The following is an 18,630-nucleotide window of genomic DNA, read 5'->3' on the forward strand; positions in this document are numbered from 1 at the left end:
CGGAGACTATGTGGGTGTCTGTATATAGCCAGGCATCGTCTGATGGGACTACTACTCCCATCCGGCTATGTCTGCTGTCACATATGACATGTGATGTCATGAGCCGATGATGGGACAGTAATAGTCCCATCATCCGGCAACTGTCATCAGTTGTAAAAAAACAAAACATTCATACTCACGAAACACCTAATCCCCGATGCCGTCGATCTCCTGCAACAAAAATAAAATAATAAACCAACATAGTGTCCTACGACGATCTCACGTGTAGAACAGTTACATTGGGAGATGTGACCGCTCTACCCGACCCCCGGCGAAACACTGCGGGAGGATACATTTATAGGAGGTATCACTGCGCCGTCAGTGGTCACCGGAGTTCGTGCTGTCACTTGCAGCACTTCTGCGTGAGAAAATTCTCACACAGTGGTAGTGCCGTAAGTGAGAGCTCGTGGACTCTTAGTGATACACTGACAGGAGGTGATCCCTCCTGCAGTGTATCACCGGAGGCCGTGTAGTTCTACACGTGAGATCGTCTTGGGACACTCGGTAAATGGACTACGTCAGACAGGGAGTATTTGTGTTGGTTTATAATTTTATTTTTGTTGCAGGAGAGCAAAGGATTCAGGGATTAGGCGATGCAGTAAGTATGGTAAATTTAGATTCAATTAAGTAGTCTGTGTGATTATTTCAAATAAAGGACTTTATTCTGGCTGTGTCGTTATTTACCATATCACTATAGTATTAGCAATGGATAGGTGTCTTATTGACGCTTCTCCATTACTAATCCGTGGGCTTGATGTCACCTGACAATACACAGGTGACATCAACCTCACAAATATTACCCCACTTGCCATCGCTACAGGGCAAATGCGAAGAGTGGAGGCTAAGTGCCAGAATTGGCACATCTATAAGATGCGCCAATATTTGGGCGGCTGAGAGCTGATGTTTTTAGCCTGGGGTGCCAGTATACATGGCCCCTTCCCAGGCTATTAATATCAGCCCGCAGCTGTCTGCTTAGCCTTTGCTGGTTTGATTATATAGGGGGACCCATGTAAAAAAAATTTTCTGGGTTTCCCCTGTAAACTAGCCAGTAAAGGCTAAGCAAACATCTGTGAGCTGATAGTAATAGCCTGGGAATTTTTTTTGAAAACTAACCAGATTTTGTGTGCATCTTTTATTTAACTCTTCATGTACCATTTTATTAATGAGGGTGTCTGGCTGACACACAAGCGTGTGTGTATGTATGTATGTGTGTGTGTTTATGTACACTCTTGGCATTCTCTTGATGAGCTTCAAGAGGTAGTCACCAGAAATGGTTTTAACTTCACAGGTGTGCCCTGTCAGGTTTAATAAGTGGGATTTCTTGCCTTATAAATGGGGTTGGGACCATCAGTTGTGTTGTGCAGTAGTCTGGTGGACACACAGCTGATAGTCCTACTGAATAGACTGTTAGAGTTTGTATTATGGCAAGAAAAAAAGCAGCTAAATAAAGAAAAACGAGTAGCCATCATTACGTTAAGAAATGAAGGTCAGTCAGTCTGAAAAATTGGGAAAACTTTGAAAGTGTCCCCAAGTGCAGTGGCAAAAATCATCAAGCGCTACAAAGAAACTGGCTCACATGAGGACCGCCCCAGGAAAGGCAGACCAAGAGTCACCTCTTCTGCGGAGGATAAGTTCATCCGAGTCACCAGCTTCAGAAATCGCAGGTTAACAGCAGCTCAGATTAGAGACCAGGTCAATGCCACACAGAGTTCTAGCAGCAGACACATCTTTTCACACTTTTTTGTTAATTATATAATTCCACATGTGTTGATTCATCGTTTTGATGCCTTCAGTGTGAATATACAATTTTCATAGTCATGAAAATAAAGAAAACTCTTTGAATGAGAAGGTGTGTCCAAACTTTTGGTCTGTAGTGTGTGTGTGTGTGTGTGTTCGTATATATATGTGTACATGTATATATTATGTGTGTGCATATTTGTTTTCTGTGTCTAAACATATTTGAGCATGGTTTGTAATGATATTATGGTCTTTAATGGAGAATGTAAAAGAGGTTGGACAAGGAAATTACATCACAATTCTTTTCTTTTCTTTTTTTTTTTTTTGGTAAAAAAAAAATAAATCTTTATTTAGCTTGGAAATCCATAGAGCAAGCTGCACGGATTTTCAGCTGCGTTTTCTGCCAAGAGAGGCAGAATCTTACAAAGGCAAATCCGCAACGTGTGCACATACCCTAAGGGTCATGGTGTCCAACCCCCTGCTTAAATCAGCCCCCCACCCTGCAGTTGCTCACTCCAGTTTTTTGGGCAATGCAGTGAGCTGTTAGTTAGGGCTTGATACACAGTAAATGTGCTGTAATCACTACAGGGTACATTGATGGGCAACCTGCTGTGCACACGCTGCGCACTCACTGTAGAGAGCAGGTTGTCCATCACCGTGGCGGGAAGTGACTACAGAACACTCACTGTGTAGTATGGGTGATTATAACAGCAGGTCAGCTGCTGGCATCTTCCTCTGTGTAGTGAAATGTAGAGCGCAGAAGGCATCCGAGTGCTAGCTGCCTGTGGAATGAGCATGTCCCTTCTTTCAATGGCTTCATATCGTCCAAGCCCTGAAGTAATTGCAAGAAGTGACGCAAGAGCAGGGCAATGTAGTTTTGATGTTGCTGTGCATTTTGTTCATTTCATAGGTGCTTTTGCTGACTGAATCTGCCTGAAAGACATCATGTGAGTCTTACACGGTATATGAGGATCGTAACGTCTTCCATCAGACATAATCCGCATTGTACATAATAATTGGCATTTATGTCTTTACTAATCTATTTTTTTTTTTTTTTTTTTCTTTATCAGGTTGGTAAAAATATCGACAAGTGGCTGTGGATGCTGAGTGCCAGCCGGGTGATGACTCGTGCCGAGGGAGATTGTAATGTTGTAAAGAGTAAGCATGGCAGTATAGAATCAGACTTCAGTGCCTGGAAAGCAAAGTTCTTAACTAGGCTAAAGTCCCTGGTGAATGGGGAGAAAAAGTGTAGCGGTAAATGTAAGAAAGGCAAATGCAAAACAAAAAAGGATGGAGCAAATTCTGTGGACGAAGATGAGCACAAACCTGGAGAGTCAGAGCATGAAGGTTTTGAGGTAAATCTGCACAGATGCATGTTTATTCTTTCTCTAGGGGGTCGTCAGTATCAGTCGGTGTGGGTGTAGCTCCCATAACCCGCCACTGATCAGCTATCTGTCTCAGCCAGATGTAAACGGTGTATAGACACTGAAATTGCAGTTCCACACAGTTCTTAGGGTATGTGCACACGCTGCGGATTGCAATGCGGATTTGGCCGTGCGGATTTTGTAAAATCCGCAGGTAAATCTGCAGGTCAAAAAAGACCTGCGGTTTTACCTGCGGATTGCTCTGCGGTTTTTCATCTCCTCAATGGAGGAGATGGCAAACCGCAGCGGAATCCGCAGAAAGAATTGACATGTCAATTCTTTCTGCGGTTTCAAAACCGCAGAAAAAGCGTGCGGAAAAATCCGCACCGTCTGTACTGCGGTTTTGTATTCCCATAGGGAATAATGGTACTGTACACCGCAGCTAAAACTGCTGCGGACACGCAGCGGCCAAATCCGCTGCGGAACCGCAGCAGAATCCGCAGCGTGTGCACACACCCTAAGTGTCTGCTCCCGGTAACTCCAGATCAGCTACTGTGCAAGTGAATGTGCTGCATAATGCTGTGGCCACTAAGTGTACAGAGCTTTGTTATTCAGTCTCTGTACTCTGTGTACCTCCTGGCTATCATTGGAGCAGAAAACAGTTGATTGGGGAGGTGCCTGTAGGATACGCGCCAATCTGTTATTACGGGTATACCCTATCGCTCTTAAAAATATACTTCACAACGTTGTTCCTTTTTGGTGTTGCAATTTCAATTGTGAAACTTGTGGTTCAGCCTTTTCTCCAATGTATCTTAGCCATTTTTCAACATGACAGCTCTAAGCCACATGTTGCTAGCTGGTGCTACTGTGAGCAGCCAACGTGACCTAAATCTGCTACCTTGCCCTGCAGAGTCTCCAAAATTATCTCCCTTCACTTACATCTGGGATATCATTGATAATTACAAAGAGAGCTGCCAACAGAGGATCTTGATTTGTGCCCAAGTGGCTTTCAGTGAGGCGGAACATTCCTCAGATAATCCTTTTTTAATTAACCTCATTGATAGTATGCCAAGGTGTGCAAGTACATGTATTTCTGTGAGTGGCGCTCGTACTCGTTACTAAATATATCAAGATGTTGGTAATAATGTCTTCATACATACAAGCGCTGCTGCTTGTACGCATGCTGTTACAACACTATGTCCTCTTCAGAGTGCAATTGGCCCCTCAGTAAGTTATCCCATATCCTATGGACAAGGTTACCATTGTTGGAATAACCTTTTAATGAGGCTTTGCTGATAAGAATGTGACGCAGTGTAATTTAGCATAAAAGTAAACTAGTCATAGTACAGCTATTATGTTTCTGTGCAGACGTTTGACTACGACTTCTAGGAGCGCCCCAAATTTATCAGCTAAGCTGTTTGTGCTCCTGTATACCATATTTTTCAGAGTATAAGACGCACCGGATCATAATATGCACCTAGGTTTTAGAGGAAGAAATTGGGGGAAAAAATTTTTAAGCAAAAAAAAATGTGGTTAATTCTGTACTTAATATCCCCTATCCTGTTATATATGGTTCCCTCATCCCAATCCTGATACGTATGGCCCCCATTGTCCCGTTCCCTGGTATGCATAGCCCCCCTCGTCCCGTTTCATGAATATTCATTTCTCTTAAGTATCGGCATTTGTGACCGCCGGCAGCTGCAGAAAGTCTCCGGTTGACACTGTGCTCGCTAGAGAGCAATGAATACTCACTGCTTTGCGCACACACAGTCCCAGCGTGCAGAACATTGAGTATTCTGGCAGCTGCCCTTCGGCTTGCAAGCAGCGCATGACGTCACTGCCATGTGCCGCTAACAAGCATAAAGCAGCTGCGAGCATCGGAGCAGGACGTTGCAAGGGAGTGCCAGGAAGTTAAGTGTAATTTTTTATTTTTTAAATGTTTTTTCATGGGGCCATGCATGCCAGGATGGGGGTGGAGGCCAATCATACCAGGATAAGGAAAGGATGGGACCAATCATACAAGGACCGGAATGGGGGCCCATCATACCAGGATGCTATTAAAGAGAAATTAATATTCATTGCCCTCCAAGCCCATGGACGTGGAATGCAATGAATATTCGTTTCTCTTAAGCAGCGGTCACAGGAGTTAGCGCAGCAACCGGCTCCTGCCTCTGTGACCCGCTACTTCTCCGAAACCGCTCTCCCCACCTCCCCACCATAGCCAGAGCTGGTACATCTGGACTATAAGGCGCCCCCTCTACTTTCCTCCACATTTTTGAAGCAAAAAAGTGTCTTATAGTCTGAAAAATACGGTACTTGCTTTGCTGTTCTTGCTTGCAAAAAATTTTTTTACTTAGTTTAGCCAGATATATACAAAATATATAATCTCCCTATTGGAGTGGGTTGAGACGTATGAAGTGCGCTCAGGAGCTTGGCCCCTCTCTATCGGTTGTTGATACCTGCTAAATTTAATATCGGGGATGTCTAATTGCAGAAACTGGGCTCCGGACACAGCAGTTAAACCTTTAAACCAGGCTGTCAGTCTCTGACCGAGACATTTAAATGTAATCCGTGCCTGCTCCCCATGATACAATCATAGGGAATCGATCAGTTGTCATGGCAGCTGGAGGTTTGCTAAAGATCCCCTTGGAAAACCGAAAAGATTTTTAAAAAAATCTAAAATGCTCAAAAAATAAAAATTTACGCCATTAAAAATAAATGTGAAAAATATCCTTAAAAATCTAAACTATCAAAATAAAAGATTACCCCATAACGTAAACACTATAAAAGACCAAAATGACATGCCAGAGTTGCAGTTTTTGGGCACCAGACTAAGCTAAAAAAAAGCAATAAATGCTCAAAATGTGATATCTGCCCCAAAAATGGTACTCAAAAGTCATCTCACAACACATAAAAAAAAAAGCCCTCACACAGCTCCATCAATGTAAAACTAAAAATGATGACCGAAACCAACATTTTTCCTTTTTATTACAAGCTCACACTTGAAAAAACACTCCCTTTTTGTATTCTCTAAACTTGTCTTCATGTGTACGTTCATTAATATACTTACAGATCCCTGGTTTCATGTGCTGCTCCAGCCCTCTTCTCACTCGCATGAATGAGATTCCGACTTGTAGAAGCACAATCCACTTTGCATGATATGAAAGTGGCTTTTACAATGTAGATCCGTGGAGTGTCAGAATGAGGCTCTATAGGTTTACATTGGAAAAGAGACTGGAAACGGGAGGCCGTGCTTAAAGAAGACTATAATGCTGTCTGTAGGGAATAAGCTAAAGCCAGTAATGAAGTGAGGCCTGCAAGGGAGAGCAAAGGGAATAAAGGCTATTGGGGATATGTCAAAAACAAAAGAAAACTCAGAGATGCTATAGGATTTTTACAGAATGAAAATGGCGAAGTGGTCAAAACTGTTGTTGAGAAGGCCGAACTTTTAAATTATATAGCGGGGGTGTCTCAAACCAATGTCAGATATTTAGAGGTAGCAAATTGGTATATCATGAACAATAAAACATAACCTTTAATGATTCTTTAAAAACCATACATCAAATCAAAACAAACATGTGCCAAAGTGCAATTGTGCAGTGTTCTATTAAAAACAAACCGTTTTGTACTAAATAAGGTACCATATGGCCCTGGACATTAACGTATTTCTTGTCCAGGTGTTTCAAAACCTGGAATCTCCGACCATATGAGCCTTGTATATTTGTAATTGTGTGCCGAACAGGCCTTTATGTCATCAGAATTAATATTACTTAATAGACATATATCCAGCCCGTATATAAATTAGCACAGCATATGTACAGCATCGGTCAAATGCATAAGCATAAAATCACCTCATGAGCAAATTGTATCCATTTATGATACCACTATAGAAACTGAAACCGCTGTACTTATCTTTAAACGCTTCTATAAAGAACGGATGATCAGGTAAGGTCCATCTGAAAACCCAAAATCGTGACCCGATCTCCAGACTTGTCACCCAACGCGTTTCGTCGATGCCTGACTCATCAGGGGTATTGTGACACCTTCTTCTGGCGCATAGCACGCCCGTTGTGAGATAGCTGCCTTTTATAAATCGCGGCATACCGCGGCTTGTTGCCGTTTCCGGTTGCCCCGTACAGTACTTCCGGTTTGCGCATGACGCCGGCATCTGCTCAGGCAACTTGCCCCACTTCCTGGGTTTTCCTAAACAGGCGCCGCGCGTCATGTTGAGACAGGAACCGACCATACCCTGCCCCACTTCCTGGGCGTAACCGGGCATGTCAGTCTGCATATCAAGATATTGCGTGATTGGTCTAGGCAGTCACCTGACCATCACGTATCAGTAGGAGCCGCTCACTTTATTTTATTGCATCAATCTAATAGTGCGGCTTCATTTAATCAATCATAAATGTTGAATGCGTCCCCCTATCATTATTTATACGGGACCCGAATTGTTAAGTCATTTTATGATTGCATAGGCGTTATGAATCAGTACAAAACGCCAACACCCATATTATGGACATTGACAGGGATTATCTTGTGAATGAAAACAAATTCTTTACACTCCATCATAGGAAAAGAAGCAGAAAAATGAATTAAATGAAGCCGCACTATTAGATTGATGCAATAAAATAAAGTGAGCGGCTCCTACTGATACGTGATGGTCAGGTGACTGCCTAGACCAATCACGCAATATCTTGATATGCAGACTGACATGCCCGGTTACGCCCAGGAAGTGGGGCAGGGTATGGTCGGTTCCTGTCTCAACATGACGCGCGGCGCCTGTTTAGGAAAACCCAGGAAGTGGGGCAAGTTGCCTGAGCAGATGCCGGCGTCATGCGCAAACCGGAAGTACTGTACGGGGCAACCGGAAACGGCAACAAGCCGCGGTATGCCGCGATTTATAAAAGGCAGCTATCTCACAACGGGCGTGCTATGCGCCAGAAGAAGGTGTCACAATACCCCTGATGAGTCAGGCATCGACGAAACGCGTTGGGTGACAAGTCTGGAGATCGGGTCACGATTTTGGGTTTTCAGATGGACCTTACCTGATCATCCGTTCTTTATAGAAGCGTTTAAAGATAAGTACAGCGGTTTCAGTTTCTATAGTGGTATCATAAATGGATACAATTTGCTCATGAGGTGATTTTATGCTTATGCATTTGACCGATGCTGTACATATGCTGTGCTAATTTATATACGGGCTGGATATATGTCTATTAAGTAATATTAATTCTGATGACATAAAGGCCTGTTCGGCACACAATTACAAATATACAAGGCTCATATGGTCGGAGATTCCAGGTTTTGAAACACCTGGACAAGAAATACGTTAATGTCCAGGGCCATATGGTACCTTATTTAGTACAAAACGGTTTGTTTTTAATAGAACACTGCACAATTGCACTTTGGCACATGTTTGTTTTGATTTGATGTATGGTTTTTAAAGAATCATTAAAGGTTATGTTTTATTGTTCATGATATACCAATTTGCTACCTCCGAACTTTTAAATTACTATTTTGCTTCGGTGTTGTAGCAATTGTAACAAATATTCTTCACTGTGCTATCAAAGGAATAAAAGAATTTGTACTTTCAATAAACGGAGAGATGGTGAGGGAACACTTAGTTAATTTTAAATTAATTTAATTTCCCTCCTGATCCAGAAGAATTAAGGCCCTGTTACACATAACGATGTCCCAGCGATCCCACCAACGATCTGACATGGATGGGATTGCTCGGACATCGTTAGACAGCCCCTCCAGCGGTCAGGACCATCGAGCAAGCTGGTTTCCAATGTAAACAGCGGGTATCTAAGAGCTGCGCGGCTCTTGGATACCCGCTGTTTCTAGATACCAGCGTACACGCTGGTATCCAAAGTAAACACCGGGTAACTAAGAGCCGCGCGGCTCTTAGTTACCCGATGTTTACATTGGATACCAGCGTCGCTGATCACTGGTCTCTCGCTGCCACACGCAACGATGCGCACTGGCCAGCGGGAGACCAACGATCAAAAAATGGCCCAGGACGATCCTGCACGATCAACGATACCTGGCAGGGGGGCGGGTCGCTGATGGATGTCATACACTGCGATATTGCTGGAGAGATCGCTGATGCGTCACAAAATCAGCGATCTTGCTAGTGATCTCGCTGTGTGTGACGGGGCCCTTACATCCTAGGGTACTGAAAGATAGCAGAGGAAATTTCAGAACCAGAATCTTTGAAAAATCCTGGAGAACGAGAAGTCCCAAAAGATTAAAAAAGGGAAAATTGTTGTCCCGATATTCAAAAAGGCAAAGAAGGCAAAATCTTTAACTTTTTCTCCTTCGCCTCATTGGGGGACACAGGTACTGTGGGTGTATGCTACTGCCGCCAGGAGGCTGACACTAAGTGGATGAAAATAAGGTTAGCTCCTCCTCCACAGTATACACCCTCGCCTCCATTGCAGGCAGAATCACTTCTTGCTTAGTGTCCTAGGAGGCACACACGTCTGGTCTTTTTTTCCAGACTTGGTTTTTTTTTTTTTTTTTTTTTTTTCTTCCTTGTTATTTTCCATGAAGATGAGACAGGGGCAACGGATCCTATTGAAAGGGTCCGATTTCCCCAAACCAACAACGGGCGAGCACGTGCGAGTATCGCCTCCACGTATCCCTTCCCGTGACGTGGGACACGTCTGGTCGTTTTTTCCCCAGACTTTTTACTTTCCATGAAGATGAGACCGGGGCAACGGACTCTATTGAAAGGGTCCGATTTTCCCCAAACCAACAACGGGCGAGCACGTGCAAGTGTCGCCTCCACATATCCTTTCCTGCGATGCGGGACATGATGCCGGACTCGCCCTGACCACCCTAAGGTATTGAAACCCTAGGCTGTACGGAGGCCTACTAATAGTCTGTGTGGCCCCCACTGCACCACCAAGGCTAGACTGCGGTGCTGCAAGGCGGCGGACGGTCCCTCTCTCCATCCCTTTGGAGGGAAAGATGGAGCTAGGGTGCCTGCACCATCCTTGATTTGGATACAGCCCCCCATCCCCCCCCCCCCCAAATTGAGGTTCAGCTGGAGCTCCAGGGGTGAGGCGCTGAAGGAGGTGGGCTGGGGGGGCTCCTGAAACCCCCAGCGTCGTCATTCCCCTGGGTGGCAGCAGCGGTTGGGTGCCAGCTTGCGTCCCCACAGCGGTAGCACTCGGCAGCGCGTATCCTGAAGGGGCCGCTCCAGGCCTCGGTTCCTTGGTGGTTCCGTGTCCGGGCAGGCACCGTAAAATTTAGTCCCCGGCTCCTGCCGCTACTAGGCCGCGGGCGGAAGTCCCGCCCCCGTGACGCGCGTACTTCCGGCGGACCCACCCCTGGAGCCTTGGGCAGGTGCCGAAAAATTCAGTCGGGCGCTAGGCCTCCAGCAGAAGCTCGGCCCATAGGACGTCACCGGCGGCGCCTTCTCTCCCTGCAGGACCGTCCACACGCCGAGGCGCACCTTTTGGAAAAGCGTGCAGCGGTTCGGCAGGCTGGACGCCTAAAGAAGATCCAGGACTAAGTGCTACCCCTGAAGGAGAAGGCCACCTTTTTTTGCCAGAGGCTAATCAGTGGAACCCTGCAGGCATATCACCTGCAGCATACAGAAAATGTGTACGTCTTAGCTGCTCTGGGCATGGTGACCCTGCTAGGGTCACCATGACCAGAGCAACTAAGACGTACACGTTTTCTGTATGCTGCATGCACCTCCTGTCGGTCTGCTTTCCCACAGGAAAAATCTGTGAAATCTGAGTCCGAAGTGCCCAGGAGCCCCTCCTCTGCGACCGCCCGGAATGGGCCCTGTCTCTGTCGCAGTCTACGGCATTACGAGAGCAATCGAGTCCCTTCAAGCCCCAGGTAGGGGTAGGTATAGTGGCTCGCCTGTCTTAGAGGGGTCCTCCACCTCACAGGAGCCTCTGGCCTGCAGGGGCAACTCTCTCACTAGGCGGACGCAGGGGAATCGAACCCACACAGCGTCTCCTGTTCCGTCCGGTGCCTCGGCATTCATGAGCTCTGCCTCTCGCTCGCCCTCGCCAGTAGTCGATAACGAGAATTCGGATTTCGACTCGGACGAGCCCTTGACTTGGATACTTTGAGTTACCAGGAAACAGTGAACAGCCTTATCGAGTCCGTCAACCAGGCCCTGGGGTTTGACAAATAAATCCACCCTGGCCTCAGGTCACAGGGTGTCATTTAAGCTGGTCAAGTAGCCTCATAGAGTAATTGCGCTCACCCAGAGTTGACAACATAGAGAAAACGCTTGACGTTTGAGGTGGGTGGAATCCTTGGCGGTAGATCCACCAGTGTCGCGCCTGGCCTTCAAAGCCCTGTTGTCCATGCCTAATGGTTCCTCTATTAAAGATCCCACCGGCTGTCTCATAGTGAGACTGGCTCACTCAGTATTTGAGGCGTCGGGTTCAGCACTTTCTCCCTGCAACTTGGGTAGTTAAGGCCATGGGCTCTGGGTATAAATCATTATACAGAGCCTTGCAGGGTATGGACCTGCCTGCGGAGATAGCAGATATTGCTTATCAGGAGGACTTGGGCAGATTTAACCTTCAAGAAGTCCCTATCTTCTTTACCTTATGAGAGGGGTGCTACCAGCCTATTTGGTGAAAGGTTGGACCAGCTTATTTCTGATCTCACAGGGGGCAGAAGCAGTTTTCTCCCTCAATAAGGGGTTAAACAGCTTTTTCGTCACTTTCCTCGGGGTACAAGTTAGACTTTGTCAAACAGCCCCCTTCACGGCGTTGTCATTCCCGAACCGGAAGGCGAAAGAGGTCACGTTTTCTATTCCGACCCGTTCACGGTCCCCAAAGGGACAGGACTGTCAGGCCCATTCTGGTCCTAAAACTTCGGAACAGATTTGTCAGGATCATACAGTCCTGGATGGAGTCTTTTCGCTCGGTCATAGCGGCCATAGAAAAGTGAAAAGGTTTGGCTTCTAGGGACATCCAAGACGCGTACTGTACATCCCCATGGTCTCTCCACATCAGAAAGTTCTACACTTCGCTGTCAGCGGCTTTATACTTTCAGTTCGCAGGTCTCCACTTCGGGCTAGCTACCACCCCTGGAGTGTCCACAGGGGTCAGGGCGGTCGTCATGGCCATCCTGCACTCCCGGGGCATAGTCGTCTTGCCTTGTTTAGACGACCTTTTGATTAAGGGCCCCCTCATATCGAGCATGCGAGGAGAGTATCAACATCACGCTAGATACTCTTGCCTGCTTAGGGTGGTTGGTCAAACTGGAGAGATCATCCCCGATCCCAGCTCAGAGTAGTTCCATTTTAAGGATGATCTTCGGCACCTCTCGAGGGTTGGTGATCCTCTCTCAAGACGAGGCCCTAGCTCTTCGGCAAGGAGTCCTGATACTTCGTCAGCCAGTCCCTCATACCTTTCGTCTTTGCATGAGGGTCGTAAAGAAGAGGGTGGCAGCAATGGGAGCAATCCCAGTTGCCCAACTCCATCCTCGCACCCTGCAGCACGCCCTGTGGTCATCATGGGACAAGAACCCATTCTCACTCGACCACCAGTGCCGGTTGCCCAGGCAGGTCAGACAGGCACTTGGATGGAGGGCGGTCAGTTTCTCCCGTCTTCAGGAGAAACCCTTTCCCCTGGACCATGGGTTAGTGGTCACAACCGACGCCGGTTTCCTCGGCTACGGAGCAGTCTTTTTCACCATCACGAGGGACGGTGGTCGCCGCAGTGGGAACGCATCCCAAACAACTTGTTAAAAATTCAAGCAGACTGGCTGGCTCCGCAACTTTTTCATCATTCTCTAGCAGGCGGCCCCGTCTGGATTGAAGCGGACAACGCCACGGCCGTGGCTAACATAAATCACCAGGGATGCACCCGCAGCAGAGCAGCTATGTACGAAGTGAGGCATATCCCTCACTGGGCCTAGAGGAATCACTCGGTGATCGGCCATCCACATTCCGGACGTAGAGCTGGGCGGCAGGCTTCCTCAGCTGGCAGGGTCTTGTGTCCAGGGAATGGTCACTACACCCTGAGGTTTTTTTCCAGCAAATAAGCCGATGTTGGGGAACGCCGGACGTGGAACGAGCGGTTTCCGGGGTAGGCGTCAGGGTGGTCGCCTCGGTCCCGGGACCTGCAGGCAGGTGCCGGCAATGCGTTGGTTCTGCCATGGAACCAGTATTCGCCTCCCATACCTATTTTCCCCGCTGCCGCTGTTCCCAAGGATCATCAAGAGGATCAAGGCAGAAGGAGGTTCCAGTGACGCTTCTGGCCCCAGATTGGCCTCTGTGGGCGTAGTACGCAAACCTGGTGCAGCTACTCGCTGACATTCCCTGGCGACTGCCAGGGCGCCTAGACCTACCTTCTCAGGTCCCAAGCTACCACCCGAATCCAGGGGCCCGATGTTTGACAGCTTAGCCATTGAATCTTGGTTTTTGACCTAGGCTGGGTTCGGACACAATGTGGTTACTACACTGGTTAGCGCCCAGAAGCCCGCCTCAGTACATAATTTTCACCACACCTGGAGGATTGTCTTTTCATGGTGTCAGGACCACGGTCGTCCTTCACTGGGATTCTCTATTCCCAACATTTTGGCGTTTTTTCCCAGTCCGGCATGGACTCGGGGTTAGCGCCAAGTTCCCTTAGGAGACTAATATCTGCCTTATCCGTCCTGTTCCAGTGCAGAATCGCTACCAATCTGCAGGTATGGACCTTCAGCCAGGGGGTCTCACACTTGGTACCCCTCTATAGGACCCCTCGAGACAACTGGGACCTTAACCTGGTCCTAGTCGTTTTGAAGAAGGCTACATCCAGGCCGCTACAGTAGGTATCTTCAACATACCTCCTCTGAAAGGTGGGGTTCCTAGTGGTGATAACATCAATCAGGCGAGTCTCTGAGCTGGCAGCTCTATCTTGCCGAGCTCCGTTCCTGATATCTCACAAGGAGAAGGTGGTTCTTGGGCCAGCTCCCCCTCTTTCTGCAGAAGGTTGTTTCCTCATTTCGTTTTAGTGAGGATATTGCCTTGCCCTCCTCTTTCCCGGCACCAGTACACCGGGTGGCAAAGGTTCTTCATACGTTAGACCTGGGGAGAGCTCCCAGGAGGTACATGTCACGGACGGCATCCTTTCGTCAGACAGACACCCTGTTCGTGCTCCCTGAGGGTCGCCGGAAGGGATTTGCTGCCTCAAGAGCGACCAGAGCCAGGTGGGTTCAACTGATGATTCAGGAATCCTACCGCATCGGAGGCGCAGCTATGCCAGCAGAGATCAGAGCGCACTTAACGCGAGCAGTGGGCGCCTCGCGGGCTCTTCGGCACCAGGCATCATCGGAGCAGGTATGCAAGGCGGCAGCCTGGTTCAGCCGGCACACATTCGCCAAACATTACAAATGTCCATACGTTGGCTTCAGCACATGCAGCCTGGGTAAAAGGATTCTCCAAGCAGTGGCACAACCTTACACAGTAGGTGCGTGTAGCTTGAACCGGTGAGTCAACTCCCACCCAGGGACTGCTTTAGGACGTCCCACAGTACCTGTGTCCCCCAGTGAGGCGAAGGAGAAACATGGATTTTTGTGATTAAAACGCACCGTAAAATCCTTTTCTCCGAGGCGCTCATATGGGGACACAGCACCCACCCTGTTTGCCAATTGGCCCCTTTTTGTTTATTAATAGGTATTTGTGATACCAGGTGGGTTTTTTCTAGACATGTTACCTACATTGAGGCTGATTTTGTCTTGTAGATCTCCTACTGCTTTTGCACTGAACTGATTCTGCCTGCAATCGAGGCGAGGGTGTATACGGAGGAGGAGCTAATCTTTTTTTCATCCACTTATTGTCAGCCTCCTGGCAGTAGTAGCATACACCCACAGTACCTGTGTCCCCCAATGAGCGTCTCGGAGAAAAGTATTTTACGGTGAGTTTATCACAAAAATCCATGTTTTTTTCACTAGTCAACCCATTTGGATTTTTTTTTCCCTTTTTCAGTACATTGTGTAGTAAAGTGAATGTTGCCTCCAAATACTACAACTCGTCCTTCAAAAAATGGAGTCCTCATACTGCTACTTTTCCCAAAAATATTAAAAAAAAAAAAAAAAAGTTAAAAGGGGGTTGGGAAATCAAAAGCATAAAATGGAGTCTGATGGAGACTGCATATTTTGAAGGTGGGATTCCATAGCGCAGCCATTTTAAATGGCCTAATCGTTGCCCGCAAGATGAGACTAGTGTTTACAGAAATGTGAACCTATTGCTGAATCTATATATATGGTAGTGTGTGTAAATGGATGTGTATGTGATTTACATTATATTTTTTATTTTCTTGTAAAACTTCTTTAACACGAATGTTTTTTTTGGTTTTTTTTCCCACTACAGGAAGAACTGTATGAAACTACCAGCGAATCAGAATCTGAAGGAGAGACTGAATCAGGAAGTGGTGGTCTCATAGATGTGGAAGATTTGGGAATGGCCATGAGCAGCATAAAAAAAGCAAAAGTATGTGTCACTGATAGGTGTAATATGCCATAAGAGCCTGTATAGTGCTGACTGGCATTCTGTGTAAGGTGAATGTTAGCTCCTCTAAAAATGGTATATAGCAATGTTATTATGTGGTCTTCCTATGCAGCTATAGGTAAAAATACTTTCTTGTATTGATAGTATTTTCTCCGGTGATTCCAGTAAGTACGTTCTGTTTGTCTGTAGTGGTCACATGTAGAGCTGGCAGCTGGTGGGGGTCTTCCTGGGCTATCGATGAGATAACGGAGGGGATAAGTGCAACACATTCAGTATCCTACAACGTGTTTGTTTATTGAAGTTCATTGAATTCCATGATTAGCTGATACTGTCCTCTTTAATTGTTTAATACCATGCTTTTTCTTTTTTAATTCTATAAAAAAACAAACCAAACGCAAACTACAGGCCCCGTTACACATAATGATGTCCCAGCAATCCCACCAACGATCCAACATGGATGGGATCGCTGGGACATCGTTGGGGCTGGTGAGCTGTCACATAGCAATCAGGACTAGCGAGCAAGCTGGTTTCTAATGTAAACATCGGGTATTCAGGAGCCGCGGCTCCTGGATACCCGCTGTTTATCTTGGAAACCAGCGTGTACGCCGGTTTCCAAGGTAAACAGCGGGTATCCAAGAGCCGCGGCTCCTGGATACCCGATGTTTACACTAGAAATCAGCGTCGCTGGTCTCGCTGCCACACGCAGCGATGCGTGCTGGCCAGCGGGAGACCAGCGATCAAAAAATGGCCCAGGCCGATAGAGCACGATCAGCGATACCCGGCAGGGGGGCTGGTCGCTGATCCCCGTCACAGCGATCTCGCTGGCGAGATCGCTGTAGCTTCACAAAATCAGCGATCTCGCTGGCGAGATAGCTGTGTGTGACGGGGCCTTACCGAATCACTTTTCTAGCACCATTCGAGGTGGGAGTACATAATGCAAAGTGTAGAATATAGTTTAAACATTGAATGCCTCACTACTTCCTTCTTTTTGAATCCAGGATTGTCTGTTGTATTTATTTTTGACCACTAGATGTCGCCAGACTTGTAGTAACTGCCTGCTGCAATGCCTGACTGTAGCAGATGACTGCATTGCTCACAAGCTGTGATTGGCCCAATCTAAAACTGCCAGCAATGAAATGAATTACTATGCTTCAAACATTTCATCATCTTCTGACACATAATTGTGCTCGTTATTAGTGTGCCATAGCAGAATAGTTTTTCCTGTTCACCAAAATGTAAAAGCTGTACAATATAAATGTATACATTCATCACAGTGTAATGGTATATGTTACATTAATGTAAGTTTTATAAACACATAGGTAACCATACTTGGATAGAAGCTTGTAGAGGCTCAGTATTTGTTTGCGAATAAGGTCAGCCTTTTGCTTGAAATTCAGCCTTTTTATGGATTACTTTTTACTCGCTTATAAAGCGCCATTAATTCCACAGCTTTACTGTCATTATCATCGCTGTCCCCATTGGGGCTCACAATCTAGATTCCCTATCAGTATGTCTTTGGCATCTGTGAGAAAATCTGAGCACCCAGAGGAAACCCACGCAAACCCGTATTACAGCTTGGGGACATTGGTTCACTGTCTCGGGATCCGCACCCTCTATTTGTACCACTGGTGCGACTTCAGTTCTATTGCTATACAGTGGCATATAAAAGTTGAAGCACCCCTGGTCAAAATTACTTATATTGCAGAGTTAAGCAAGTTGAAGATTAAATGATCTCTAACAGGCCTAAAGTTAGATGACACAATTCTTTTGTATTTTAGGCAAAAAAAAAAATTGTAAGTTTTTTACATTTTAATAATTACAAAACGGTAAATTGGCTCGTTCAAAAGTTGGGGCACCCGGCATGGTTAGCACCCCAATGTGCAAGTATCACAGTTTTTAAACGCTTTTTGTAGCCAGCCAAGAGTCTTTCAATTGTTTGAGGGATTTTCATCCATTCTTCATTGGAAAATTGTTCCAGTTCTGTGAGATTCCTCGGTCATCTTGCATGCACTGATATTTTGAGGTTTAGCCACAGATTTTCATTGATGTTCAGATCAGTGGACTGTGAGAGCCATTGTAAAAACATTCAGCTTGCACCTTTTGAGTTAGTATATCATGTATTTTGACGTGTGTATGTTTAGGATCATTATCCATTTTAAGAAGCCATTCACTTTTCAACTTCAGCTTTTTTAGAGATGGTGTTATGTTTGCATCAAGAATTAGTTGAAATTTCTTTGAACCCATTATATCTTCTACCTGTGAAAAGTTGACCCGTGCCATTGGCTGCAACACAACCCTTTTTCCTGCAATATTGTGCCCTTTTTTTTTCCCCTACTCATACCTTTTGATCCTTGTGGCCAAAGAGTTCTATTTTAACCTTATCAATCCAAATGACTTGTTTCCAGAATGCATCAGGCCTGTTTAGATGTTTGTTTGCATACTTCTGAAGCTGTATTTTATGGTGAGGACTCAGGAGAGGATTTTTTCTGATGACTCTTTTATGAAGGCCAGATTTGTGCAGGTGCCTGCTAGAACAATGTATCGCAACTCTAGGGTCTGCTAAATCTAAAGGTCTTTTGAAGTCAAGCAGTGGTTCTGATTTTGCCTCTTTAACAATCCTAGGAGCAACTCTCCCTGAAATTTTGTTTTGTCTTCTAGACGTTATATTGACCTCCACTGTTCCTGTAAACTGCCATTTCTTTATTACATTTCAAACTGAGAAAAGGGCAGCTTAAAAATGCTTTGCAATCTTTTTATAGCCTTCTCCTGCTTTGTGGACCTCCACCTTTTTCATAGTGCTAGGCAACTGCTTAGAAGAACCATGGTTGCTATTTTTGGCACACGTTAGAGGAAGCAGAGTTTTTAAAAAGCTGGGAAATTTAATTCACTTGGCCTTTCTTATCGTTGATGGTGAACGAGCCATAACCCCAATAGGCTAATTAAGGTTTGAAACCTTGTTCAGAGTTATCAGCACACATCTCCAAGGGTGCCCAAACTTTGCATTGGCCC

General features: G+C 46.1%; 1 protein-coding gene across 3 annotated transcripts in view; it reads left to right on the forward strand.

Annotated features, from left to right (window-relative positions):
- Positions 1-18,630, forward strand: part of LOC141069428 (S-adenosyl-L-methionine-dependent tRNA 4-demethylwyosine synthase TYW1-like) — a 452,148-nt gene that overhangs the window by 47,550 nt on the left and 385,968 nt on the right. For all 3 annotated transcript variants that reach the window (XM_073558957.1, XM_073558955.1, XM_073558956.1), the window contains exons 6-7: positions 2,847-3,131; positions 15,484-15,603. In XM_073558957.1, coding sequence (XP_073415058.1) covers positions 2,847-3,131; positions 15,484-15,603 — 405 coding nt within the window. The remainder of the gene's footprint in view (positions 1-2,846; positions 3,132-15,483; positions 15,604-18,630) is intronic.

This window comes from Dendrobates tinctorius, unplaced genomic scaffold, assembly GCF_039654945.1.
Source record: "Dendrobates tinctorius isolate UK_male_01 unplaced genomic scaffold, ASM3965494v1 ptg000263l, whole genome shotgun sequence".
Classification (NCBI taxonomy): domain Eukaryota; kingdom Metazoa; phylum Chordata; class Amphibia; order Anura; family Dendrobatidae; genus Dendrobates; species Dendrobates tinctorius.